Source organism: Brassica napus, chromosome A1 (genome assembly GCF_020379485.1).
Source record: "Brassica napus cultivar Da-Ae chromosome A1, Da-Ae, whole genome shotgun sequence".
NCBI lineage: Eukaryota > Viridiplantae > Streptophyta > Magnoliopsida > Brassicales > Brassicaceae > Brassica > Brassica napus.
In genome coordinates, this window is record NC_063434.1 from 30,875,559 (window position 1) to 30,899,066 (window position 23,508).

Consider the following 23,508-nt stretch of genomic DNA (forward strand, 5'->3'; position numbering starts at 1 on the left):
CGAATGAAGGCCTAATCATTTTGTTGTGCATAAAATAATAAAAGACCATGATATAAATAACAATCTAACTACAAACTTTTGATAATCTTATATACTCAAAAGAGTAAAGTCAACGATATAGAAGTAACATGCAAAACGTACTTGCATTCCCGTGTTTCTGATCAAATATTTAAGTATAGTGTATTAAATACATCTTAAATATAATAAAAATACTTGATTATATGACGTAGCTGACATACTTATAATATATAACTTCCAAAATTTATAAGATATTAGATATATGACCCGCTTGCTTTATATAATTGTTCAACAGCTAGATGAAACAAACAAAGAATAACGTATGAATACAAATTTACAAACATTCAACAAATTAAACAAATAAAGAAAGTCCACCCACCAAGAAAATGCTACCGGCCTTTATGTGTTTAAAACGTTATAATGTTTACCTGCGATCACCATTCCCAGTAACAAGATACCCAATTCCGAGACGTCTCGTCGGAAACACCGTAAACAATAAGCTACATATAACCCCAATCCCCACCGGAACAATGTCCAAAACATGTTTAGTCTCTTCCTCAGGCGACGGATAAAAGCAATCCGTTACATACTTATCTCTCAGCGCAACCGCTCCAAACACCAAAACCGACAACGTAGCATGGATCCAATCAACAAACCGCATCCGGTATTTGGACAAATCGGGTAAACCCAACCCGGACGGGTCAGCATAATCAACGACCCACATACCATTGAACGTGACAAAACCGTAGTAGACTGTTCCGTTGTCGGCTTTAACGCTATCGGTGAAGGAGCTGATGAAGCAAGATGCGGCTAAGAGGAAGAGGAGACCAGCGGTAAGAAAACGCGTTGCATGGTCGCAAACGCCGTTTGAAGTAAAAACGGGAGTTAGGAGTTGAAACGCGAGGAGTGTTCCCGTTGGGAGGAGGTTTGAGAGATTTGCTGCTGATGTCAGCGTGTTTGACATGGCTCGTTGAGACACTGACCTCTGTCTTTTGAGTACCAGGGGTTGTCTGTCCGACGACAGCTGCTTGGAAAGGTCATCGATCTCCGGTGCCGGAAAGTTCGCGTTTCTTAGCTTAAGGGCAGACATTTTTATAAAATTGAATTCTTTCTTGTTTTGGGGTTTCGTTGGCTTGAGTATGGATGATGGGAATGATGATGATGTTTTATAGATGTTACAATACGTAGAACAGCTAGGCCCTGTTCGTTTGTACATCTGGAAAATGCATCCAGATGGTCCATCTAGATGTATCATCCAGATGCTCCATCTGGGTGTTGTTCGTTTCATCATTTCGTTCATGCATCCAGATGAATCATCTGAATGCAACTATGTTCGTTTGCTTTTCATTTTTTTAACTTCCATCTGCATCCAGGTGGACTTGTTAATAAAATGACTAAAATATAACTTTTTACGTTTCAACGGAAAAATAGCATTTTTACGGTTTTGGCCGAAAATATTTTTGCGGTTTTTGAGGAAATATGTGTGTTTTCGCGAAAAAGTGCATTTTTATGGTTTTGGCAGAAAAATATGTTTTATAGGTTTGGCAGAAAAATACGTTTTTGCGGTTTGGACGGAAAAAGTGTGTTTTGAAGTTTTGGCGCAAAAAGTGTTTTTGACGGGAAAAGTTTTTTTTCACGATTTTGGCGGGAAAAGTTATTTTTGCGGTTTTGGCGGGAAAATATATTTTTCCGGTTTTGGCGGGAAAATACATTTTTCCGGTTTTGGCGGGAAAATACATTTTTCCGGTTTTGGCGGGAAAATACATTTTTCCGGTTTTGGCGAGAAAATGCGCTTTTCCGGTTTTGGCGGGAAAATACATTTTTCCGGTTTTGGCGGGAAAATGCGCTTTTCCGGTTTTGGCGAGAAAATACATTTTTCCGGTTTTGGCGGGAAAATGCGCTTTTCCGGTTTTGGCGGGAAAATACGTTTTTCCGGTTTTGGCGGGAAAATAAGTTTTTTTTTTGGGTTTGGCGGGAAAATACATTTTTCCGGTTTTGGCGGGAAAATACATTTTTCCGGTTTTGGCGGGAAAATGTGTTTTCCGGTTTTGGTGGAAAAATTCAGTTTTCTGGTTTTGGCAGAAAAATTCCGTTTTCCAGTTTTGGCGGGAAAATTATGTTTTCCGGTTTTGGCGGGAAAATTGTGTTTTTTTTGGTTTTGGCGAGAAAATTGTGTTTTTTGGTTTTGGCGGGAAATTTGTGTTTTTCGGTTTTGGCGGGAAAATTGTGTTTTTCAATTTTGGTGGAAAAATGCGTTTTTCCGGTTTTGGTGGGAAAATTCTGTTTTCTTGTTTTGGTGGGAAAATACCATTTTTCAGTTTTGGCAGGAAAATTCCATTTTTCGGTTTTGGCGAGAAAATTGTGTTTTTCGGTTTTGGCGAAAAAATGCGTTTTTTTTTGTTTTGGCGAGAAAATGCGTTGTTTCCGGTTTTGGTAGGAATATGCGTTTTTTGGGTTTTGGTCGAAAAATGTGGTTTTACTGGTTTAGCCGAAAAAATGTGTTTTAATGAAACATGTGTGTTTTATGTTTTTTGCGGAAAAATGCATCTTGCGGTTTTGGCGGAAAAGTGTGTTTTTTCCATTTTTGCGAGAAAATGTATTTTTTGGTTATAGTTGAAAAAAATATATGCAAAAAATTGAATTTACGGTTTGAAAATAATATTTTGATTTTAAAAGGTCATTTTTGTCATTTGTCATTTTGGACTGAACTAAATGCATCTGCATCCAGATGCACCATCAAGACTCACCTTCATTTGGGTGAGAATTTGAGATGAGTTTTTAAAAATTCAGCTGGGTGATCCATCTGGATGTAGCATTATAATGCACTAAACGAACATCAATTTGCATCTTCACCCAGATGAATCACCTGGGTGAGCAAACGAACAGGGCCCTGATTATAACTAAAGTTTACGCATATGATATATAATATTGGATTAGCTTGCATGAATTGAAAAAGACCACACGTAAATGAAATTTCATTTCTTTAAGTCAACACATATTATAACCGGCTATTCCTAGGTCGTGGGAATAGTATGCGTTCATTGGAGTTTAAATTGCAGCAAAGGTTCAGATTGGTAGTGTAGGATCCATGTAATGATACTAGATGATACTAATCTCTTTATTGTAAGTGTGGTTGAAACATTAATGTAGTGTAAAATCATGTATACCTTTATTTGGTTAATGAAAAATTGAAGTTCGCAGATCCTCTAGACATAGAGCAGCCAGGGCTTTGACCCTAAATACATTACCCACAATCGAAGTAAACGAGTTAAAAAAAAAAAGTCAACACATACAAAACGCAGCGCGCTTAAGATTTTTTGGATAAGCGACACCGTTTTCCTTTTTGAGCAACACAACATCGTTTCATATTTTAGGGATATTTCCTTTTATTGGAAAAAAAAGTAAACAGATCAGTTAGAAATCAATGAAGCTTAATCAATGTATCCTTCCATGGTTGTGTTCAAAAAATAAAAAGTATACTTCCATGGTTATTAATCAATGAAGCTTTTAGCATTAAAAAAAAAATCCGTTAGAAATCAAAATCTCCCTCTAGAATTATATCCTTTGCAAACAATCATAATAACCAAGCAGCACAGCAGCAACTTCAGGGTCACTTAAGAATTCAAGTAATTTTTTCCTAACAGTGTAATGATATATTGTGTTGTTCTGTTTTTGTTTCTGTATTAGATGGCTTGGTTGTTTCTTAAGTGTTGTTGTTTCTGTATTAAATGGTTTGGTTGTTTCTTTAAGTGTTGTTCTGTTTTTGTTTCTGTATTAAATGGCTTGGTTGTTTCTTAAGTGTTGTTCTGTTTTTGTTTCTGTATTAAATGGCTTGGTTGTTTCTTAAGTGTTGTTCTGTTTTTGTTTCTGTATTGCTATAAAAAAATGTTATTCTCGGTTTCTATATCAGTATATCACATTGCATTCTTGTTTCTGTATTGCTATGACAAATTACATTATTGTTGATAACACACTGCTCTTCTTTGTTGTTATATATCGCTTACACTTGTTTTGTTTTTCATAACATGATCATGAATTCATGAGTCATGCTTGTTTGATGAATGATTTTGAATAAGGAGAGGAGATACTGACATTATTCCCTTCTGCCTTCCGCTTGCTTCAGGACTTGAGGTTAGACTTTGTTCCAACGTTTAATAGGTAGTTTTGTGGTTTGAATTTGTTTGTCGTCGTCGTATGTATTTGAAATTTTAATTATAATAGAATAGATAATTAAATTACTTAAGTAGTAGACTTTAAAAGAATATAGCAATAATGATTTGAAATTAAACGAGCCAAAATGTTTCTTTACTGCAATCTACTTAGTACTTATGATAAAGAGTTAAATATTATTGAAAGAGTAGCAGACTAGCAGTGGTCAAAAATCAAAATTATCAACGTGTCTTGATGCTTGCTTGTTTTTTTGCAGATAATTGAAGTAGCTTGTTGCAATCACTTTATAAGCTCAAAAGTATTGGATCATGTCCTGAACCATCACTACCGAAGTAAGCTCACCAGAAAGCGTGATCCCCTCATCACCCTAGGTGCGTGTTTGCTTGCTTTCTTGTCAAAAGCATTAAACTGATCCATATCCCCCGTTTTGAAACTGTAACTTTTGGTTGATTTGTGAATATAATTCAGGTGCTTTATAAAAGATAAAGCCCCAGCAGAAGATTAATTAGATCAACCAGGGAGCTTAAACGCGGGTCTGTTGAGTCCAAACTGCCAAAAGACAAGGCGTTTTTTTGTTGTTGTTGAAGGGGGGTCAAGATGAAGCGCAATAGGAAGCACGAGAGATGCGGAGATATCGCAATCCTCCGAGATCATCATCCTCCTCCGTATATCGAAATGGTAACCAACACAAACTAAATATTATTTTTAACTGAATTATGTTAGTGTCATTTTCTTATTGATGCAAGATTTTCTTCTTTTATTTAAATGATGTTAAATTCATATCATTTTTCTAAGTAATACTAACACAAATTAGTATATGTATCATTTTTATCATTTCTTTTAAGAATGTATCATTTTTAACTGAATTTTGTGTACGGAAATTAATTACGCATAGTAGATTGATCGTTAGGTTAACTTTGGTTTTGGGATTCAATCAAAATTTATCACAACTTTACTTTCCCAAAGTGCATGCATGGAACGATAGAACAATGAGAGACTTTTGTGTCTTTGTGTTTTTTAAGTTGAAGGTCGGTTGAGAGCTTTTATATATGAGAGATCATCATTGATGTTTACTCTTTGTCGCTACTAAAATATTTTCTTGCGAAAAAGGATAAAAAAGTGAGTACATAATGTTTTTATTCTTAAACTACATTTTCTTACAAATTCGAGTTTTGAAATATTTTTAAATTTTTTTATTTGATTTATTGTTTAGATTTTGCATAAGGAAATTTTGATTTTCTTTTGAGAAAATGATAAGGAAGTTTTGGTTTTCTTTTGAATGTCGGATTTGTTTAAAACATATGTGATAAATATTTAATTGTGATCATATTTGATTTTAGTTACCAGCAGATAATCAAAAGATTTTTGGAGAATTGCTAATTTGCTACAAACGGACGCTGCACTTGAATGTCATATTTGTTTAAACATATGTGATAAATATTTACTTGTGATCCTATTTGATTTTAGTTACAAACAGATAATCAAAAGATTTTTTGGAGAATTGCTACAAAGGACGTTGCACTTGTAGAAGAAGCTAAATTATATGCCAAGATGTAATTAAATATAAGTATATAGATCAATCTATTGGATAATTAATCAGTTAAAAATTATTGAGTTCAATTATTTTTTGATATATTACTTAAATACATGTTCCTGACGAATCGATAAGTGTAGACTGCACATTGGCAAACTATCAATAGATATATAGATCAATCTATATACACTGGAGAGTTTGTCGGTGTCAGTATACACTGATCAACTCAATAGGACCTTGTATCTAAATAATATAAAAAAATAACTAAACTCAGTAATTTTTAATTGATTAATTAGCCAATAGATTGATCTATATACTTATATTTGATTACCAGCTTGGCATATAATTTAGTCTCCGCTACAAGTGCAGCGTCCATTTGTAGCAATTCTCCAAAAATCTTTTGATTCTCCGCTTGAAACTAAAATCAAATAGGATCACAAGTAAATATTTATCACATATATTTAAACAAATCCGAATTTCAAAAGAAAACCAAAACTTCATTATCCCTTTTTCAAAAGAAAATCAAAATTTTTTAAGCAAAATCTAAACAATAAATCAAATAAAAAAAGTCTAAGAATATTTTCAAACTTGAATTTGTAAGAAAATGTAGTTTAAGAATAAAAAAACATTATGTACTCACATTTTTATTCATTTTCACAAGAAACGATTTTAGTAGCGACAAAGAGTAAACATCAATGATGATCTCTCATATATAAAGGCTCTCAACCGACCTTCAACTTCAAAAACACAAAGATACAAAAGTCTTCAATTGTTCTATCATTCCATGCATCATGCACTTTGGGAAAGTAAAATTGTGATACACAAAGACACAAAAGACATACTTGGTAATCTATATCTTCCAAACATTTATAACATATATGAGCCCCCTTACTTATATAATTGTTCAACAGCTAATAAAGAATAACGCTACTGTTCTCTTTACGTTTCCAAAACGAAAAAACCGCTAAAATATTTACCGGCGATCAACATTTCCGGTAATAAGATCCAATTCCGTGACATCTCGCAGGGAAAACCGTAAACAATAAGCTACATATAACTCCAATCCCCACCGGAACAATGTCCAGAACATGTTTGGTACTCTCTTTCTTTGGGGACGGATAAAAGCAATCCGTTACATACTTATCTCTCAACGCAACCGCTCCAAACACCAAACCGACAACGTAGCATGGATCCAATCAACGAACCGCATCCGGTATTTGGATAAATCGGGTAGACCCAACCCGGACGGGTCAGGGTAATCAACAACCCACATACCTTTGTGCGTGACAAAACCGTAGTAGATTGTTCCGTCTTCAGCTTTAACGCTATCAGTGAATGAGCTCACGAAGCAAGACGTGGCCAAGAGGCAGTGCCGGTCTAACATAATATAATGCCCTAAGCCAATTCAAAAAAATTATGCATTTATATCTCTATAATATTATTTGAGAAGTCAGTTTCTTACGTGTAGTTCTCATGTTAATTTTAAAGTAGTTAATTACAAAAGTATTCTTAATGAATTGAAAATATTATGCATAATGCCATTATTATAAATTTTTATTTTATTTTCCTTTTTGTTTCATAATTTTTTGCTTTTAATTTGCTTTTTTTTATCCTAATGTTTTCTTAAACTACTAAAATATGGAATATATATATATATATAATTTTGATATTTTATTTAATAAATAATAATAATTACATTTTTTAAAGAAGATAATTTTTAAAATATTTTACAAAAAATATAATAGAAAATACTTATTAACGAAATATCGATCTTTTTGCATCTTTTCATTCATATCACTACGTAAACTTATGTAGTTAAGTTTTTCAAAAATAACAGTTTCAACTGACTATCACTAAGATTGGTGAACACAAAAGAAGGGTAAACTCGTAACGATTCCTAATAATGTCAATACGTGATACTGCTCTCATCACAATTTTCTAGTTTTTTATAAAAAATTAGAAATTAATAAATTAGTCACGTACCTCTCGTCAATACTAAGATTATGATCTAAGAATTGAAGAAAGAGGCAACACGAAAAACTATTTAGTAGCTAACTTTTAACTAAGGTTTTAGTTGTAATCTAAAATAGAAATTAACAAATATATTTGTTAATACAAGTTTATAAATATTGCTAAAGGATCCGACAAATGTTATTCTGATTAATTATTCCCACAAGTACTATTTAGCTAAGAAAACCTTACAAACCTTAATTATTTGTAAAAACTAAAAAAAAAATTGACAACAAAAACATATACAACTAAAATATGCCCTTCTAAATTTTTTGCCCTAAGCCACGGCTTCACCCGCTTATGCCATAGACCGGCCCTGCCAAGAGGAACAGGAGAGCAGCGGTAAGCAAACGCGTTGCATGGTCACAAACGCCGTTTGAAGTGAAAACGGGCGTTAGGAGTTGAAACGCGAGGAGTGTTCCCGTTGGGAGGAGGTTTGAGAGATTTGCTGCTGATGTCAGTGTGCTTGGCATGGCTCGTTGAGACATCGACGTCTGTCTTGTGAGCATCTCGGGTCGTGTTTCTGATGGAAGCTGCTCGGAAAGATCATCGAGCTCCGGCACAGGAACGTTCGCGTTTCTTAGCTTAAGGCCAGACATTTTATGAAATTTGATTTCTTATAATTTTGGTTTCGTTGGATTGAATATGGATGATGTAGGTGATGTTTCATAGATGTTATATAACACGTAGAAACAGCTAATTATAACCAAGGAAGGGTTAGTGGAAGACTAACTTTTAAAGACTGTGGTCTTCTTGGCATGGATATCACAATCTGAGGCACAATAGTTTCTGGACAATTCAGGCTACAAACACCGACTCATGGGTTTGGAAATCTCTCCTCAAGCTGCGCCCCTTAGCTGAAAGATTCATTACCTGTGAAGTTGGAAATGGATTAAAAGCCAGTTTCTGGAGTGATTGCTGGACTCCTCTTGGTTCATTATTAAAATTGTTGGGGGATGATGGACCAAGAAGACTACGTATACCTTTGCACTCCTCTGTTGCAGAAGCCTGTCCAGGAAACTCTTGGAACCTGCCACACCCCAGAACAGACAACGAGGTCCTGCTCCACGCCCACCTTACTACGGTTGCTCCCCCGATGCAGACTACTAGTGAAGACAAATACTTCTGGAGAGTTGACGGCGCACAGCTTAACAAATTCTCTGCAGCAAGAACTTGGGAAAACTGCAGGCCACGTGAAAATCCCAAAGACTGGTCGAAGTTGATATGGTTTTAAGGGTGTGTTCCTAAGCATGCTTTCAATATGTGGATTGCACAACTAGATAGAATTCCTATGAGAAGCCGACTGGAACGATGGGGGGTCACAAATGCCAGCAACTGCCCTGTCTGCTTGTTTGGAATTGAAACACGAGATCATATTCTTCTTACCTGTGGTTATAGTTCCGAAATTTGGAGGCTTGTGCTGCCAAGACTCGCTTCCCCTAATGTGTGCTTCATGAACTGGACGAAATTGCTATCATGGATCAAGGAACCGGCCTCTGGAAATGTCTCCATTTTGAAGAAGATAGCTACCCAATCAACTGTCTACCACATTTGGCGGCAGAGAAATAATATCCTCCATAATCAGGTTCTTATCCCACCGAACACGGTGTTTAGGATTATTGATCGAGAGGTGCGCAACATTCTCTTAGGAAGAAGAGACAAGAGAAAATACACCACCCTCTTGTCCTTTCGGCTTCAGTTTTACGTGAAATGGTGATTGAAACTCCAATACTCCCTTGTAATACTTCCTTGTTTTTCCTTTTTTTTTTTTTTGCCTTGGAAGTGTTGTCAATAGGATTATAACTTTGTAAGTTCATTTTTTCATATTTATATGATATTAACGTTTTAGCAAAAAAAAAACTTTTAAAGACTTGAAGAAATTAAAGATTTTATTAATGGTTTAGTGATTCTTAAAGTTTTAATCAAATCTTTTTGTTATTGGTGTGATGATTACCTTACATAAAAAATCACAAAAATTAATGTGAAATTATGAAAATCTATAAAAGTTGTATGAATTAAAAAAAAAAAGACCACACTGTAATTGAAATTTAACTCTTTTTTAGTCAACACATTTTAATACAGAAAAAAAAATCAAAACGCCAGCGTTTAAGATTTGTTGGTTAAAATTATTTTATTCTAAACGGCGTCGTATTTCGAAGATTCCTATTACAATAAGAAAAGGACTGGAGCAAAAGAAGACCGAGAAAGGTCGAACCGAATCGAATCTATATCGGGCGGAGTAGAAGCGATCGCAATCGATGGCGGAAGGCGGCGAAGATCCCCAGCGACTGAAGAAGATTGCGGCGGCAGCGTACGACTACGATAACGACTCTCGATGGACTGATTACTGGTCAAACATCCTGATCCCTCCTCACATGGCTTCTCACGCCGAGGTCGTCGAGCACTACAAGCGCAAATTCTACCAACGCTACATGGTCCGTACTATCTTTAAACACTTTGAAATTGAGATTCAAGTCAGCTTGATTTGGAGGTTTTGCGAACTTTGAGGTTTAAAAGGTATGTGATTTATCATAGGATCCTGATCTTGTTGTGGAGCCTATGTCGTCGACTTCTTCTTCGCAATCTGCAAGACCATCTGCATCTACTACTAATGCAAATGAACAACAAGCTCGTTCTCGGAGCTCAGGTGAACATTTATATAGTCATGACTTTAGTTAATCCTATATGAGATGAACTTTCTTCTTAATAAGTAATACTCAATGAACTCTGTGCTTCTTCAGGATCGGTTCCTCGAACCGCTGGGCCGTCTGCTACGACAGGTGCAGCAAACCCAAGTTCAGTGCGTTGGGATCAGCAGACTATTCAGTTCTCTGTCAATGCTTGGGTAAGACTATGTTTACCTATTGCAGTTTCTTGTTTTTGGTGCACATTAATCTATTTATTGATCAGAATCACTCCTTATGCAATGAACTGCAGACTTATTTTGTTGATCACTCTGCACCTTCTTTTTACAATCAAAAGTCTTGATTTTCATTATTGTGAAAGACTTAGCTTCTTATTAGGCCTCTGAGTTGGGATTACTTTTACTTTATGCTGTTGACTTCTTTACTCGGACACTCAGGAGATTTTGTATGGTGTCGTTGTCTTTTTGTTCTCATTTCTTGTTGTGCTTGTTATACTCAGATATGAACTACTGAAGGCAAATGCGTTTACATATTTTGGTAGGTTTTCGTTATTGCTGTGCTGGCAGTGTTACCTCTAGTACCAAAGAACCTCTCTAATAGGGCTTATCGTCTATCTTTCATGGGAACTGCGTGCTCATCTCTATATTCCTTGTACGCTCTTTACGGGGTAAGCCATGTGATCTCCCCTTTTTCTACTCTCTAGGAACCAAATTTCCTTTGGTAAGCGAATTTTTGTTATCTGCAGAGGCCAAGGGCATGGAATATGCAAGGAATGCAAGTTTATTTTCAATCAATTGTGGGGGCAAAGGATTTCATCTATTTCATCTACTGCCTTACATTTGTCACTTCAAATCTCTGTCTCAAGTGTAAGAGTTGTTGATTGAGTTTTTTTTTTGGTGATTTTCTTCAAACTATATACATTCTAATGGTTGGTTAGTCCCTATCGATTTGTCTCAGTTGCTTTGATTCCCATCTTGTGTCGAGCACTTGAACAAGTAGCCAAGTTCTTGAGGCGTAACTTCACTCGCTCCACCATATACAGGTAGTTTGCATCCATCTGAATCAGCAGGTTTGATTGTAGTACTTGTTTTCATTTGTTGATTCTTAATGATGCTTAACTCTTTCTCTGTGTCCTGCTTTGTAATGGTTATCAGAAAGTACTTGGAAGACCCTTGTGTGTGGGTTGAATCAAACACAACTACCCTCAACATCCTCTCATCGCAAGCTGAGATAGCCATTGGCTTCCTTCTGATCATCTCTCTGCTCTCGTACGTTCTTTCTTGTTTTTAGAAGCGATATTGTTCATTAGCACTAAATTGTTCAGAACCCTTCAAATTGAATTGAGTTCATAATTGAATCTTATGAGTGCATTTACTCGTTTTCACTTATCTGATCGAAACTGTCATTTTACTTACTGCAGATGGCAACGCAACTTTATACAGACATTCATGTACTGGCAGGTACGTCTTTTCAAATGTTTTTTCTTGCTCTACTTTTGGTTCCAGTCATCATTTCGCTCTATTGGCTCAACATCTCCAAGTAGAATTCTTCTTGAAACTTGATCAACTGAACATGATTATAGGAGGAACCACCGTTTTTCAAAACACCTTCTTCTTGTTTGTTGATACTATTTGTCTTTGAGACTAAGTGTTACATGGTCTAAAGAGCATTAGCTCAGTAATGAGAAGTGGGTTTTTGCTCTTCATGTTGAAAATCATGTGTGTTGTGCCATAAGAAACCGTCTAGTTCAAAACCTTGTTCATAACTCTCCATGAAGAAAGATAAACGTAGTTTCCAGGATTGTTGATTGGATCTTGATAGTTGTTCTCATGAATAAAGTAAAAGCCTGAGGTTTTGTTGTCTTTAATGGCAGCTACTGAAGCTGATGTATCAAGCACCAGTAACAGCAGGATACCACCAGAGCAATTGGAGCAAAATCGGAAGGACGGTGAATCCGATGATCCAACGTTACGCTCCCTTCTTGAATACTCCAGTGACTGCCGTTCAGAGATGGTGGTTCAGGTGAAAAAACAAACAAGTTGCAGAGTTGACTTTTGAAATCCTTTAAAAGAAACTACGATTTTAGCTTTCAACACACAACAGTCCTCGTCTTATCTGTTCCAGCTTTCAGCGTAAAGTAGATTCTTGTATGTTTATTGGTTATAAAAATATTACTGTTGCTACTAGAGATTTTGACTTTCTTTTGGTTACCAATTCACGAGTAGACATGTGACCATTTCCCTTTTGCGGGTGCATAAAATTAACAATGAAGACGAACTCGAAGAAGTTGTGGTTCCTAGCACAAACAAAACCATGATGAAGATTATAGCACCAACCGAGTTATATAGATACAGACAATCTCACCCACAGAAAGACATAACATAAAGCCGATAAAACATCTTAGCAACCTAACTTAACAAGTCATGATACTAAGCCTAGCACAATAGCTAATGATCTAACCATGTCAAACTAACTCGAACGCCCTTGTCCCTTTGCTTGCTTCTGCTCTTCAATATGGTGGCGAACTCTCAAAGATTTACTTCTCATATCCTCTATCAACTTCTCTGTCTCATCCACTATCTGTTTTCTCAAGTGTACTTTCATGTATGCAAACCAGTCTCCTAGTGTCATCTTCTCTAAATCTACCTTCTCTACATTCTTTTCATTCCTGGATCCCTGCTCAGCCTTTCCATCTGATGTCTCAACTCCACCCTCCTCGCCCTTACTGTCTTTTTCCTCTTCTAAGTTATCTGTCTCTACATCCACTCTAACACTACAGTCCAGGCCCCCCTCACCTACTACTGCGCTATTCCTTGACTTAATCTCAACCTGCTCTACCATCTTAGATGTCTCAACTCCACCCCCCTCGCCCTTACTGTCTCTTTCCTCTTGGAAGTTCTCTGTCTCTAAATCTTCTCTAACACTACAGTTCAGGTCCTCTTCTCCTACCATTGTGCTCTTCCTTGAATCAATCTCCACCTGCTCTACATTCTCATTTTCTTTATCACTTGCTTCACTGCAACCTTTCCCCTCTCCAACATCATTTCTAGCTTCCATCTCTTCTACAGCGCTCTCCACTTTCTTCTTATTCGCACGGCTTTTACGAGCTTGGTTCAAGACCCTCTCCAGCTCCTGAAACGAATCTCCACCAATCTCTTTCTTAGTGCTCCTGGTAGCCCTTGAAGGTCTTCTCTTCTCCTCCTCTATAACATCATCCTCACACTTCACATTCCGGATCTGCCTGCTCCTTGTCCCTCTCTTCACCGCTGAGATCTCCACTCCCTTAGGAATATCCTCAATCTCCAATTTCACTGGATTCAAACCCAAATTCTCAACATCCTCAGTGTTCTTCTTACTTCCCTGAGCATTTTTCTCCACCGGAACAGCTTCTTTCGTTTCGTTCTTCCGGGGCCTACCCCTGCGCTTTGGTTTCTCCTGAACCGGATCCGGATCCGGATCCGCAACAGGAAGGCGCCTGTTGTTTCTCCTCGGCCTCGGGGGAAGCTTATGCTCCTCCTCCTCCTCCTCCTCCACCTGAACACCAGTCTCGAAGCTCACTACAATGGAAGTATACTCACCAAGCTTGATCACGTCTCCTTGGCCGAGATTGACTGGAGTATCTGGATCGAGAGTATCCGAGTTAAGTATGGTGCCGTTGGAAGATCCAAGGTCGTGGATTATCCAGTTCTCGGAGTCGGATACGATTCGGAGGTGCTTGGTGGAGATTCCGGCGTCTTTAATCGCGATTTCGTTACCGCGAACGACTCGGCCGATGCGGATAGTAGATCCGGGCTTGTACTCGAGAGATTCGCCATCTCTTGGACCTTGGACGAACGCGAGCTTCAGCAATGGCGGAGTCATCTTGTTAGTTGAGTAAGAGCGTCTCTCAGAAGATTCAGAGGGAATTTGAAAATGTCGGATTTGTCATAATCGAGTTTAAACGAGGCTGAAATGCGAAAGCATCTCTAGCCCATGGGCTTTTCCTTTTCATCATAGCCCATCGAAATCTTTTATTTATTTATAATTTTTTATAGTTGGTAATACTTTTTTTTTTTTTTGAAAAAATGGTAATGCTTTTTTGTGTGTGTCAAATGATAGTTTATGCATATGATTTTCCATCAAATTCAAACAAGATGTAAGCTATACTCTCAGTGTTTAAGAAATGCTAGACAGTAATTGAGCGTTCAAGAAAACTAGTGACTAGGCGGATTAATCCGAAACTTAAACGATGTGATTTACACGGGTGTTAATAAATTATTGATGTATTATATATATATTAGAAATTTATATAAAACTTTAGTTTTTCGATTTAATTATAAATTACACAAATTTGTAGATTTGTACACATTATTATTGAATTTAATTGATTTAGACCAATTTATATCGATTTAAAATAATTTAAATTTGTTTTGGTTAGGTTTGATTTTCTGTCTGCTTGCAGGCATTTTTAAAACTATGCTATAGCCTTATAGAGATATATAGAAATATAAAATTTATTTCAGGGTTCACTATGATAAATCTGTCAAGAACTTGTGGCTCATAAACATCCTAATCACTTCACAAAAGTCTAACTTATCATACTCCCATTGGTCACTATAGGTCCACCATGCATATACGCCATGGCCATAGTGCCATGTCAGCCGCACCCTCTAAATGTTCTTCACTCCTTTTTTACCGTGTTTGAAAGTTTGTCTAGTCTTTGATCATTTATGATGTAAGTAAACGTTAGCAAATTGATAACACTAAGACAACACTTAAAGCTCTCCGAGAATCTTTAAACATGATCATCCACGTCAACTCATGGGGTGTGGTCCTAAGTAGAAGAAAGCTACACAAAGGAAGAGAAGATATATACTTGGTGTAGATTTGTTCACCTTTTGCCAATGATATAAGACAAGACTTTCTCATCATTAATGCATATCCTCTCTTCAAACTTCAGCCAGCCACAAGCTAATCCGACTACTTTTAACAACCACTAAATCTATGCCACGTGTTCACCCCAAGATTCTATATACTTCCCCATCTCACCAACATATCATAGTAACAATCTCATTACACACAAACATATTGTTTAGTCTTTACTCTTTAGTATGTTGAAAGAAGAGAGCAACGAGAGTGGTGGTACACGAGCATGTGACACATGTCGTTCAGCCGCCTGCACTATCTACCGTGAAGCTGATTCTACCTACTTGTGCACCACCTGCGATGCTCGAGTTCACGCAGCCAAACGTGTCCGTGTCTGCGACTCATGCGAGTCTGCCCCGGCTGCGTTTTTCTGTAAAGCAGACGCTGCGTCTCTTTGTACAGCTTGTGATGCTGAGATCCATTCCGCAAACCCTCTAGCTAGACGTCATCAACGTGTGCCTATAACTTCAAACTCTTGCGGCTCCATGGCCACTGATGGAGATAATAATGTCATGATGGTGAGTGAAGAAAAAGAGGATGCGGATGAGGTGGCTTCCTGGTTGATGCTTAATCCAGGGAAAAACAATCAGAACAATGGGTTCTTGTTTGGTGTTGAGTATCTTGATCTTGTGGACTACAGCTCCAGCATAGACAACCAGTTCGAAGATCAGTACAGTAAATACCATAGGAGCTTTGGTGGAGGAGAAGATGGAGTTGTGCCACTTCAACTTGAAGAATCATCAACAAGTCACATGCAACAAAGCCAACACAACTTTCATTTGGGTGTTAACTATGGTTACTCTACAGAACCTCAGTACAGCTACGTTAGTGTTGTGCCAGAGTCATCAAGTGACACAACAGTCCAACACGCTAAAGAGACAATAGACCAAGTATGTGGCCCACCTACTCAGATGGTGCAGCAGCTAACTCCAGCTGACAGGGAAGCTAGAGTCCTGAGATACAGAGAGAAGAAGAAGAGGAGGAAGTTTGAGAAGACAATAAGGTATGCTTCAAGAAAGGCTTATGCAGAGGTAAGACCAAGGATCAAAGGCCGTTTCGCAAAGAGGATAGATATGGAAGCTGATGCAGAACAACTCTTCTCAACATCACTAATGTCCAATACCAGTTATGGAATTGTTCCTTCTTTCTGAACTGACTAGTTTGGCTAGTTATTACCACGGTTTCTCATATATATGAATCCTTAGTTTTTGTGACTTTTGTAAAATTATTACGAGTTAATCAGATATGTTCCTATAACTGCAGTAGTTTACGCACAACTCTCTCTACAAATACAAGAATAAGTGAAATATTATCTTGTGGAACAGTGTCTAACACTGTAATTGAATTGATACCACAATAAAGAAGATATGCATCACTATGACTCAAAAGCAGATTTCAAGTTGTCACTTCACGAGAGAGGGACAACCAAGTAGTAGCAAAAGATGTTTGATGCCTATTCGAAATACAAATAAAAGAAGAATACAAGTAAACACACGAGCCTATAGGCTGCCACAGTATTTCACACTAGGTGTGAATACATTATTGAAGGGAGAATACCAAACTGAGAGAGAGACTCATCACATCATTACATCTTGGATTGTCTTGCAATCTTGAACCACTCAGTGTGGAAAGACCCTTCCATATCAGTCCTTTCATAAGTATGAGCACCAAAGTAATCTCTCTGAGCTTGGACAAGGTTCGCCGGCAACCTCTCTCTCCTGTAAGAATCAAAGTACGCCAGACTCGCAGACATACCGGGAGTGCTTATACCCGAGTTGATGCTCAAGCAGACCACTCTCCTCCAAGCCGACTGCCTCTCGATGATCTCTTTCGCAAACTCGGGATCCACCAAGAGGTTAGCCAGCTCCGCGTTCCTGTCGTAAGCTTGCTTGATCCTGTCCAAGAAGATGGCTCTGATGATGCACCCTCCTTTCCAGATCCTCGCCAGCTCCCCTAGCTTCAACCCCCACCCCTTTTCCACGCTCTTGGCGCGGATAAGGTTCATCCCTTGCGCGTAGCTGCAGATTTTCGACGCGTAGAGAGCCTTCCTCACGTCATCTATCAGCTGTTTCTTGTCAACGGTTTGATCAGTTAAAACATCGCCGAATCCACCTTCTTTAAAGACTTTAGCGGCTTGCACGCGCTCATCCTTAAGCCCGCTGAGGAACCTCGCGTCGAGAGAGGATTCAATGGTGGGAGACGGAACAGAGAGCTCAGCTGCTTGCTGCACAGTCCATTTCCCGGTACCTTTCATCCCGGTTTTGTCCAAAACCTTGTAACAGAGTATGTAAAAATAGATTAGTCGGTTTAGTTTGCTGAACTGACCGGTTTGATATTCTGATATTGGTTTAATAGTTTGTTAACACTCTTTCTTCAGTATAAGAAGAGTGATCATTGTAAACAGGGCTGGCTTAACATTTTTAGAGGCCCTAAAGCAAATTTTTGTTTTAAAATTTTTTACAGTAACATTTTGTGATGTAAACAAAACCATATACATTTAAAATATTTTTGTGCCCCTTTTTAATTTTATTTATTATTATTATTTTTTTAAATATTAATGTAAAAAAGTGCATTTATAAGAAAAAATCGGACCCTTAACTATTAATACTGGGGACAAAGGTTTGGAACCTTAACTATTGGTTTTATAGTTTGTTAACACTCTTCTTATAGAGTGATCATTATAAACGTTCATTTTAATCAGAAATTAAAAGAGATTAATTAATACCTTATCAACCAAATGCCCATCACCCTTATCGTCCTTGATCCCGAAGATATCCGCAGTGATCTCTACCAAGAAACTCTCGAGCTCGCCTTTGTTCCACTCGGTGAAGACACCGTGAAGCTCCTCGTTCGTTAGCTTACCAACGGATTTCAACACATCATAGGCTTCAGCAATCAGCTGCATGTCACCGTACTCAATCCCATTGTGAACCATTTTGACGAAGTTTCCAGACCCTCCTTTCCCTATGTACGTCACACATGGACCACTGTCCCTGACCTGAGCCGCAACCTTGAGAAGAATGTCTTCGATGTTCTTGTAAGCCTCAAAGGATCCTCCAGGCATCATTGAGGGGCCGTTACGAGCACCTTCTTCACCACCAGAGACTCCCATTCCTAGGTAGAGGAAGCCGTTCTCGGCCACGGCTTTTTCTCTCCTCTCTGTGTTCTCGTACCATTCGTTGCCGCCGTCGACTATGCAATCACCTTTTTCTAGATAAGCTGAGAGGGTCTTGATGGTTTGGTCGACGGGTGCACCGGCCTTGACGAGCATGATTATGACACGTGGCTTTTGGATGGAGTTGACGAAGGACTCGGGGTCGTGGAAGCCGTAGACAGGGAGGTTTCCTTCTTTCTTGGCTCGTTCGACGGTTTCGTCGACTTTGGAGGTTGTTCTGTTGTAGACGGAGATTGGGAAGCCTTTGGAAGCAATGTTGAGAGCTAAGTTTTGGCCCATTACGGCTAGTCCAGCTAAGCCTATTCTTGTTGGTTGAACAGCCATTGTCTTCTTCTTCTCTCTGCTGCTGACAAAAGAAGAAAAAAACACCTCAAAAATCTCAAATCTAAGACGCATCAACACATGTATATAAGTGATGAGATCAAAAGCCAAACTTGGCGTCTAAGTGACAATAAACTCATAGATTCAACCAGTGATCGAAGTTTCCAACACATAATCAATACATGCAAGTATAAAAATAAGGCTCAATCCACATGGAGAAGATTATTACAGATCTAGAATCAAACTACGATCGACGCAGACAGCAAGATCGAAGAACCGATTACTATAGAACACTCACGTATCGATCAAAACAAATATCAAAATGAGATTTTTCAAAATAATCTTAGATCAATGATGAGATTCATGACATTAAAAAGCTGATGAGATCCTCCGATTACACATGTGACTCGAAAGAAAGAGAGAGAGAGTGATCGGAGAAACAAACCTGCTTTCTCCCGAAATTGATTTGAAAAGATCTGAAAGACTGTAAGGTTTCGGAGACAGGAGCTGTTGTTTTGTATGAGATTTGTATCAATATGAACGGTCCGATTAGAGCACCAAATAGAAATAAAGTTCTCGTCAAAATTGGCCACTCCGGGTTAGGTGTGAAAAGGTGAGAGTGGTTGTCTTCTTTTCCTCTTCTCGCTTCTTATATTGGATGCTGCTGTTATTATATTATAAGAAACTAATGAAAATTATACTTTTCATACCTTCGTTATTTTTCTTAATTTGGACATTTTACATTGCAAATTTTCACTAATTATAAATTAGTTAAATAATCATATCAGATATCTCTCCATTTTACATTTGCCGTTACAAAAAAAAACACTTGCAAAAAGAATGTTCTCTCCAATAAATTCTTCATTCACCACCAAACAAATGCTTTGAAACAACTCAACCTTCAAGTTTGAGTTCATACACACAAGTCAATACCTCTAAAAGTGAATATTTATGAGGGAACGGTTTAAAATTATAGGACATGAGTTTCTTAATCTTAGGCAGACAAGTATGAAAGACACAACAAAGAGAGACATTGCAATTTTGGAGGAAGCTTTTGCTGTGAAGTGTTACAATAACAAAAATAAGAACAGAACTATAACAGAAAGAACAAGCAAAATACTTTGTAACCCTATATATAGAGAAGATAAACGTGTATCAGTTAAAGAATGCTCTGAATGTCTGAAACATATCGATTCGAGTTTACCTCTTATCAATATCTTTCAGTTCTTCGGGTTTGATCTTTTTGTCCATCTCTGTGTCCCTCTAGAGACCAAAATTGCACATCTGCACAAACTCCATTTCGTTATCGACGTATTTAGTCCAGAGAGACTTGTATTGGTTCATTGCAATGTCTAGCCATGGTTTCATGTTTCCATTGTAATGTATCACCGCTGCTTTTTTTATCTCGTCCATGCTCACTCCCGGGTTGTAGCCTAACCCAAGCACATGCCAGGACTTGTCCAGTGATTTCGTCTTTGAATAGAATGCCATCAGTCCCGGAGGCAGCGTGCCCAATTCCCAGAGAGTTCTGTTTTCATTCTGCTCAGAGATAACACACAATCAACGCAAGATAAGAGCTTTGAAATGCATAAGTTACTAAAAAAGATATGGACTTACCAAGTTCTGCCAGTAATGGTATTGATCTGTGCATTTCTCGCGCCTCCAAGCATTGAGATCAAATATATTCATCCCAAAGGCCCAAGCACAAGCATTGGGGTTAAAGCTCTCTTTGATCAGAGGATGAGTGAAGTTTAGGTACTGACCATATCGATGGAAAGAGCCAAAACACGTCTCAACAGCTCCATTCACTTTCCCATCCAAGTTGATCTTCCATAAACCAGTCACGTCCTTCTGAACCACAACATCATCGTCCAAGAACAAGATCTTGTTCAGCTTCGGGTACATTTCCGGCAAGTAAAACCTGAGATGGTTCAGCATGGAGAGATACTTCGGGTTCTTGAACTTGAGGCTATGAGCATCTTTAGTAGCGTTCTCCGCCTGGTTCTCAAAGTAAAACTTCTGCAACTTGGCAGACTCCAGCTGCTTCAACACCGGCGCATAAGAAGAGTTCAAGAACTTGAACTCGTCCACTGATTTGATCTCAATATGCGCACCACGGTCCAAAGGACGCATCTTAAACCAAACCTTCATAGCCGCAAGATTCATCCGATCAGTCACCACGTGAAACACATGCTTCCACGGCTCCTCAGCATTCATCACAACAGATCTCACCACAACCGACACAGCAATCACATTATCAGAGAAAATCGCGTAGTGGTAAAGACTCGGATCCTCCACAGCCGAATCAAACGGAGCATCCTTATACTTCTCAGGATTATTGATCCTCTCCCCCACAAGCCTCATCGCCAAACAGTTAAGACTCTTAGGAACAGACTTGGCCGAGATCAAGCTCGCAACGGCGCCGCTCTTCTTCGCCTTCGCCAACTGTTCCTGGACAGCAAAGATCGTATCTCTCAGCTTCTGGATCTTGAGCTGCGTATCGTAACTCTCTTTGGACTCAACAATCATCATCCTCGCTGTCTTCACCTTATCTTTCACCTCTTTCTCGAGAAGCCTAAACGCATCCTCCTCAAGAGCATTGCCGTTCAAACCAGGTTTGGACTGCAGATCAGAGAAGTTGATAGCTAGATCCTCAAAGAGCTTCAGCTGCTTAGAAGCGTCGAGTTTCAGCTTCCTAGCGTAAGCAGCATATGCATTGACAAGCGTGAGATGATCAGTGGCTTGCTTGTGGATCATATCCAACCTAGTTTTCAAAGGATCCGATTGTAAAGCCAGAAACGTCCTCTGCATATACGCGTTTCCACCACTCGGCAATGTCTACAGAACAAAACGAACAATCGAAGCTCAGATTCAGCGAATTCATGCTAAATTTGATCGAATCGAAGCTTAAACGAGCAATTAGAGTTCTAGTTTAGACGAATCGAAGCTCAGATTCAGCGAATTCGTTTCTAAATTTGATTGAATCGAAGCATAAACAAAGAGAATTGAGAGGAGGCGTACGTGATCGTGAGGAGGCTGGTGACGAGAGGAGTTGAGGAAGACGGAGAAGGTGGCGAGGAAGAGGAAAGAGAACAAGGCGGAGATGAAGATCCGGTACGAGAAGAAGCTTCGGAGTCCGGATCCGACTCCGTTACAGCCTCCACGGAAGGCCACCGCCATTGCTATAGATAAACTTTTTTCACCTAGAGCAGTTAGTTTGTTTCAGATCGGGATTTTTCGATTGGAAGGAATCGTCGGTGGAGCTTCTTTGCTTGGGCTGTAGAGATGAGTGAGTTAAGTTAAACTCTGGAGAGTGACGGATACATCTCAGAAAACATTTTATTAGTGAAGAAAACACGTTAATGTATTAACTAAAGAAAACATCACTTGCTGTATTTTAAATATATTTAAGTTTATATTTATATGGAAATACACATAATATATTTTAACTAAATAAAATATATTTATATTTATATTTTTGTTTCTAATTCTTATTTTACTCTTATTTTTCAAAGGACCAATACACCAATTTAACTTTTGCATTTCATTTTAATATATTTCAAGAAATATATGAACCTACTATCATTCCATCGTATTTTTCTCTTTAATATTAATAGCATACATTAATTATTCAACTAAACTAGATAATCAGTTGAAAAAACTGCATTTCGAGAGAGAAAGTAGCGAAAGAGAGAGAAAGTAGATCTCCGGCGAACGGGCAGCGCGTGAGCGTGCGTGCCGTTGCCGGAGACCGTCGTCCTTCAGTAAAAAGTCCCCGATTGTGTTTCACCTTCGTTTATAACGGCTTCCGCCTTGCCTGAGCTCTGGTCAGTCACCCTTGGTGGTGGTTCTGTCACTGGTGTGAAGACGCGGAGGTCTAAAGGAGCGGACAGATAAAGATGTTTGTGTTTTTTTTTGTCCCGGGAAGTGGAGGCTTAGTTAGCTCCGCCGCCGCCGGTTCTAGTCGCTGGGAGGCGTAAGGTACTATAACTTCGTCGTCGTCAGCTCAAGTCCCCGGGAGGTTAAGACTCCGTCAGTCTTACGTCGCCGGCTTCAGCGTCTCAAGGGTGGTTGTCTGCTCGAGTATGGGCTCTGGTCATGGAGCAGAAGAGGTTTCTTCGGATTATGATTTTTAGGGTTTGTAGTGTCGCCGTCGGATGAGCTCTCCACAGGGGAGGATGCTCTCCGACTGGGTCTCAGTGTGGTGAAGAAGAGATGTGGTTGCGGTGGAGGCTCGAAGGGATTCAGAGCTCCGCCGAATCGAGGGTTTTCAGTGGTTGGGTACGGCGGCTTGGGAAGGCGGAGACGGTCGGGTTGAGGCGGAGCGACGCGTGGCGCACTGACGGTCAAGATCTTCACACGTGGCGCGCTTCTGCCTCCTCGACGCACGCGTTTCCCAGAGTCGGTCGGTGCTGGTTTCGAGTAGGTGGGCTTGGGCCTGTTAAGCCAATGTGGGCTTAGGGTTTTTTGTCTGGTTTGTTTAGTTGGCCGATTAGTTTGTGGGCCTCTGTATGTGGGCTTCGGCCATTGGGCTTGGCCCGTGTTCTTTTATAAAATCAAAATTTGTGTTAAAAAAGAAAAACTATCAATTATAAATATTTATTTAGTAAATAAATAAATACTTCTCATAACCTTTGATATACACTATAATGTCTTAATTAATATTTTGTATTATAAACTTTATATAAATTTAACCAAATTTATTAGTTATAATTATTAATTTTATTATA

General features: G+C 38.6%; 6 protein-coding genes and 1 pseudogene across 9 annotated transcripts; 2 read left to right on the forward strand and 5 right to left on the reverse strand.

Moving 5' to 3' along the window:
• Nucleotides 1-305: 305 nt before the first annotated feature.
• On the reverse strand, nucleotides 306-1,318 carry LOC106352389 (protein DMP5-like). The gene has a single exon (XM_013792028.3). The coding sequence runs from the start codon at nucleotides 1,316-1,318 to the stop codon at nucleotides 443-445; it is 876 nt and encodes a 291-aa protein (XP_013647482.2). The 3' UTR covers nucleotides 306-442.
• Nucleotides 1,319-6,578: 5,260 nt separating this feature from the next.
• On the reverse strand, nucleotides 6,579-9,489 carry LOC106381696 (annotated as a pseudogene).
• Nucleotides 9,490-9,916: 427 nt separating this feature from the next.
• Nucleotides 9,917-12,620, forward strand: LOC106352164. Its single transcript, XM_048777288.1, has 9 exons — nucleotides 9,917-10,167; nucleotides 10,268-10,379; nucleotides 10,474-10,577; nucleotides 10,919-11,044; nucleotides 11,123-11,243; nucleotides 11,335-11,419; nucleotides 11,532-11,645; nucleotides 11,798-11,837; nucleotides 12,251-12,620. Exons 1-9 carry the CDS (start codon nucleotides 9,991-9,993, stop codon nucleotides 12,401-12,403), a joined length of 1,032 nt encoding a protein of 343 aa, XP_048633245.1. The 5' UTR covers nucleotides 9,917-9,990; the 3' UTR covers nucleotides 12,404-12,620.
• Nucleotides 12,621-12,670: 50 nt separating this feature from the next.
• Nucleotides 12,671-14,284, reverse strand: LOC106349213 (FHA domain-containing protein At4g14490-like). Its single transcript, XM_013789145.3, has one exon. The coding sequence runs from the start codon at nucleotides 14,236-14,238 to the stop codon at nucleotides 12,847-12,849; it is 1,392 nt and encodes a 463-aa protein (XP_013644599.3). The 5' UTR covers nucleotides 14,239-14,284; the 3' UTR covers nucleotides 12,671-12,846.
• A 1,122-nt stretch (nucleotides 14,285-15,406) lies between these two features.
• Nucleotides 15,407-16,539, forward strand: LOC106349215 (zinc finger protein CONSTANS-LIKE 2). Its single transcript, XM_013789148.3, has one exon. The coding sequence runs from the start codon at nucleotides 15,468-15,470 to the stop codon at nucleotides 16,431-16,433; it is 966 nt and encodes a 321-aa protein (XP_013644602.2). The 5' UTR covers nucleotides 15,407-15,467; the 3' UTR covers nucleotides 16,434-16,539.
• A 100-nt stretch (nucleotides 16,540-16,639) lies between these two features.
• Nucleotides 16,640-19,448, reverse strand: LOC106349212 (6-phosphogluconate dehydrogenase, decarboxylating 2). Of its 3 annotated transcripts, none has more exons than XM_048777291.1 (3): nucleotides 19,224-19,448; nucleotides 18,008-18,800; nucleotides 16,640-17,554 (listed from the first exon to the last, which is right to left on the reverse strand). In XM_048777291.1, the coding sequence occupies exons 2-3, from the start codon at nucleotides 18,779-18,781 to the stop codon at nucleotides 16,868-16,870; spliced, it is 1,461 nt and encodes a 486-aa protein (XP_048633248.1). In that variant the 5' UTR covers nucleotides 18,782-18,800; nucleotides 19,224-19,448; the 3' UTR covers nucleotides 16,640-16,867. The 3 variants fall into 3 exon arrangements, with proteins under 3 accessions (XP_048633248.1, XP_048633249.1, XP_048633250.1); XM_048777292.1 differs by having other exon boundaries at nucleotides 18,008-18,797; nucleotides 19,224-19,437; XM_048777293.1 differs by having other exon boundaries at nucleotides 18,008-18,803; nucleotides 19,224-19,430.
• A 260-nt stretch (nucleotides 19,449-19,708) lies between these two features.
• LOC125607852 (probable galacturonosyltransferase 9) lies at nucleotides 19,709-22,122 on the reverse strand. 2 transcript variants are annotated; one of them, XM_048777290.1, is made up of 4 exons: nucleotides 22,013-22,079; nucleotides 21,800-21,972; nucleotides 20,396-21,616; nucleotides 19,709-20,317 (listed from the first exon to the last, which is right to left on the reverse strand). In XM_048777290.1, exons 2-4 carry the CDS (start codon nucleotides 21,956-21,958, stop codon nucleotides 20,042-20,044), a joined length of 1,656 nt encoding a protein of 551 aa, XP_048633247.1. In that variant the 5' UTR covers nucleotides 21,959-21,972; nucleotides 22,013-22,079; the 3' UTR covers nucleotides 19,709-20,041. The 2 variants fall into 2 exon arrangements, with proteins under 2 accessions (XP_048633247.1, XP_048633246.1); XM_048777289.1 differs by having other exon boundaries at nucleotides 21,800-22,122.
• Between the last annotated feature and the right edge of the window lie 1,386 nt (nucleotides 22,123-23,508).

Coding starts and splice junctions, on each gene's coding strand:
- LOC106352389 (XM_013792028.3), bottom strand. CDS start 1,318: ATGAACGAAATGATGAAACGAACAACACCCAGATGGAGCATCTGGATG.
- LOC106352164 (XM_048777288.1), top strand. CDS start 9,991: ATGGCGGAAGGCGGCGAAGATCCCCAGCGACTGAAGAAGATTGCGGCG. Junction 11,420..11,531: donor ACTCGCTCCACCATATACAG/GTAGTTTGCATC, acceptor AATGGTTATCAG/AAAGTACTTGGAAGACCCTT. Junction 11,838..12,250: donor AGACATTCATGTACTGGCAG/GTACGTCTTTTC, acceptor CTTTAATGGCAG/CTACTGAAGCTGATGTATCA.
- LOC106349213 (XM_013789145.3), bottom strand. CDS start 14,238: ATGACTCCGCCATTGCTGAAGCTCGCGTTCGTCCAAGGTCCAAGAGAT.
- LOC106349215 (XM_013789148.3), top strand. CDS start 15,468: ATGTTGAAAGAAGAGAGCAACGAGAGTGGTGGTACACGAGCATGTGAC.
- LOC106349212 (XM_048777291.1), bottom strand. CDS start 18,781: ATGGCTGTTCAACCAACAAGAATAGGCTTAGCTGGACTAGCCGTAATG. Junction 17,555..18,007: donor ATGGGCATTTGGTTGATAAG/GTATTAATTAAT, acceptor CTCTGTTACAAG/GTTTTGGACAAAACCGGGAT.
- LOC125607852 (XM_048777289.1), bottom strand. CDS start 21,958: ATGGCGGTGGCCTTCCGTGGAGGCTGTAACGGAGTCGGATCCGGACTC. Junction 21,617..21,799: donor ACCAGCCTCCTCACGATCAC/GTACGCCTCCTC, acceptor TTTGTTCTGTAG/ACATTGCCGAGTGGTGGAAA. Junction 20,318..20,395: donor ACCATTACTGGCAGAACTTG/GTAAGTCCATAT, acceptor ATCTCTGAGCAG/AATGAAAACAGAACTCTCTG.